Source organism: Galeopterus variegatus, unplaced genomic scaffold, assembly GCF_000696425.1.
Source record: "Galeopterus variegatus unplaced genomic scaffold, G_variegatus-3.0.2 Scaffold732, whole genome shotgun sequence".
Lineage (NCBI taxonomy): Eukaryota > Metazoa > Chordata > Mammalia > Dermoptera > Cynocephalidae > Galeopterus > Galeopterus variegatus.
Window position 1 is genome coordinate 39,835 of NW_007726843.1, and position 2,869 is coordinate 42,703.

The 2,869-nt window shown below is 37.9% G+C and overlaps 1 protein-coding gene across 1 annotated transcript in view; it reads left to right on the forward strand.

Annotated features, from left to right (window-relative positions):
* Nucleotides 1–2,869, forward strand: part of LRRC16A (leucine rich repeat containing 16A) — a 115,764-nt gene that overhangs the window by 36,674 nt on the left and 76,221 nt on the right. Inside the window, exon 9 of the mRNA XM_008571870.1 lies at nucleotides 1,887–2,015. Coding sequence (XP_008570092.1) covers nucleotides 1,887–2,015 — 129 coding nt within the window. The remainder of the gene's footprint in view (nucleotides 1–1,886; nucleotides 2,016–2,869) is intronic.

Sequence of the window (2,869 nt, forward strand, 5' to 3'; positions counted from 1 at the left end):
ATCCACATGCCTCTCAAATTAGCTTTTTGTGTCCCCAGATGTATATTAGTTCCTTTCTTAGTATGTGGTTTATTTGTGTCTTGAAATTAGATATTCATTCATGGTAAGATATGAATTATTGATGACTCGTTTTTGCTTCAGGAAGCACAGATCAATGCAATAGTTAGAAGACTTGAAATTTATTTCAATTAAGAAGATTTTTTAAAAACATAGTTAGCTCTATGCAGGGTGTTGTGTAAACACAGAAAGTTAAGATATGATTCTTGCTTACTAGCATAGACTTTAGTGAGATAGAGAACATGATATGAGAAGCATTATTCATATAACTTCTTTTTCCTATGTAGAGCTCAAGACAGTTCAGTTACGTAGCCTCAATACATTTTACAGCTATAGCAGCTGCTCAGTATACATCAACATTGGCATTACTGACCCTTTATCAACAGAATAGGTGCTTCAAGTGGTGCTACTCTACTGGATTGTCTTCATAATATACTAGAAAAGAAAATGGGTTAGACACTAACCTGATTTTACAAAAGAGAGATGACAGTACTGCAGCAAGTTGACACAGACTCTGCAGTCAGACCTTAAGTCTTCTGAGTGGTATATTAAAGTATCTATTATTTTGGAATTTATGGAGGAAATTTGGCTTTCTATATAGTCATGCACCACATAACATTTTGGTCAATGACAGACTGCATGTATGGCAGTGGTCCCATAACATTATAATGGCTGTTCCATATAGCCTACGTGTGTAGTAGACTATGCCATCAGGTTTGTGTAAGTGCACTGTTATGTTTGCACAATGACGAAATAGCCTAAAGATGCATTTCTCAGAACGTATCCCTCTCAGGAAACAGTGCATGTCTGTAGTTGTGATACCAAACAATTCAAAAAAGATAGAGAAGTGTGAATTTAACTAAAAAGGAGTATCGTTAGATTGTCTCCTCTGCCAAATGAATTATTGGGTGAGGTGGGACCTTTGACATGTAAGGTCTCTGCAGAATCAATAATTAAGAATCATGACAACCTGCAGCTCTGATAAAAATATTGAAGAAACTTTTTAAACCGCTTTGGTTATCTTTCTCTTCAGACTTTTTAGCTTTCTTCAGGCTTCTCTGTATAAACACAAATACAGCAGAGCATAATCTTACCCTTCTGTAATATTTTTTATCCACCACAGTGATCATCACTTCCCTTTGGGTTGTATATTTAAAATCATGGAACAGCTGAAAATTATTCAGGTGCATACAACCTGGGAGAAGGACCTTATTGAAATAGAAATTAGATGTTTTTAACTTCAGTATCACCTATGTTAATACAATAAAATCTCAGCTTTTAAAATTTTTTGGTGGCTCTTAAATATATTTAGAAAAATACTGAAAAAAAAAAGTCAATTTCCAGGGGATGTTCTGATTTTCAGACCAACTGGCCACGGACATCATTTTGTAGTCCTCTCAACAGCCTCAGTGTTGCACATCGTTTCTTTGTTTCCTCAGTACCTAACACGATGTCATTATAGAGGGCACTCAGTAAAAGTTAATGGAGTGTTACTATTTAGCAAAATGTCACTGAGTAAGCTACAAGATTCTGAATCATCAAGAGGTGTTCACTTTTGTTCTGCATGCTGCAATTCTAAGGCAGGAAAGGGGACCGAAATGCCTTACATGTTTTTTTGGAGTTAATATTGCCAGAGGTTTCTTACGTGAGTAGTTAAACTACATTAATAGTTGGCCATAAGCTGCATCCTCAGAGATTCCAGTTAGAAGTTTTCATCCTCATGCATTCTGTGTGTCCTGGTTTTAATCCTCCTTCACTCTGTTTTCTTCTTTCTGAATATATGCTGTGCTGACTCGGATACTTGCTGTCATGGTTCTGGTTTGGAGCAGATGATTGACAGAATATGTGTGAAAGTCCAAGATCATCTTAACTCCTTACGAAATTGTGGGGGAGATGCTATCCAGGAAGATTTGAAATCAGCAGAACGGCTCATGCGTGATGCAAAGAACTCTAAAACGGTGAGTTTCACTTCAGGCTATGTGACAATCTGATGTGATAAAAAAGTTTTTTTAAAATTCAGTGTTAGAAACTAGTTCCAAACTTCTTTACCTCTCTACTCAATTCCATACTTCAGGCTATGTGACAATCTGATGTGATAAAAAAAGTTTTTTTTAAAATTCAGTGTTAGAAACTAGTTCCAAACTTCTTTACCTCTCTACTCAATTCCAGTGTTACTAACATTTGGCCAAGTGAACTGAATTAGTCTTGGCCTCCTTTGTGTACCCGTGGTAATTACCAATAACCAAGATGTGGAATAAAAAGCAGAAGGCCAATGGGATTTACAAAGGACGTAGTTGGGCCCTGAATAACTGAGGGGTAGCTGTAGTTTAAATTTCATTCCAAGCTGTCACCCTTAAAAGGAAGCTTCTCTCACAGTAGAATTTGGTCTTCAATGTGTGGCTTAGTAGAGGAAGGATTGAGAGCCAGAAAATCTCGGATTTGGTTCTGGTTCTGCTGTGAGAATCACACCGTCATGGAATGTCACGAGTAGGAGGAGCTGTGTGGATTCTTCAAATACTTTTGTAATTCAATAAGAAATACATATTTGGTCTTTGTCCCCCGTTTCAGAAACAGAGTTCCTAAATCCTTTCTAATATCTTGAGTGATAGGGGTGATAGGAGCATCTTTTGTTATTGATTTCAAGTCCCTTCCACCACACCAGAGTTTACCCTAATGAGGTGTCTCATGGGTGACCCCTAGATGGCTTCAGGATGGAGGCTGGTTACCAGGGGGACCAACCATGTGATTAGAGCATCAGCTTTTTCAGCCCCACCCCTGGACCTCCTGGGAGGAGAGAGGGGTTGGAGATTAA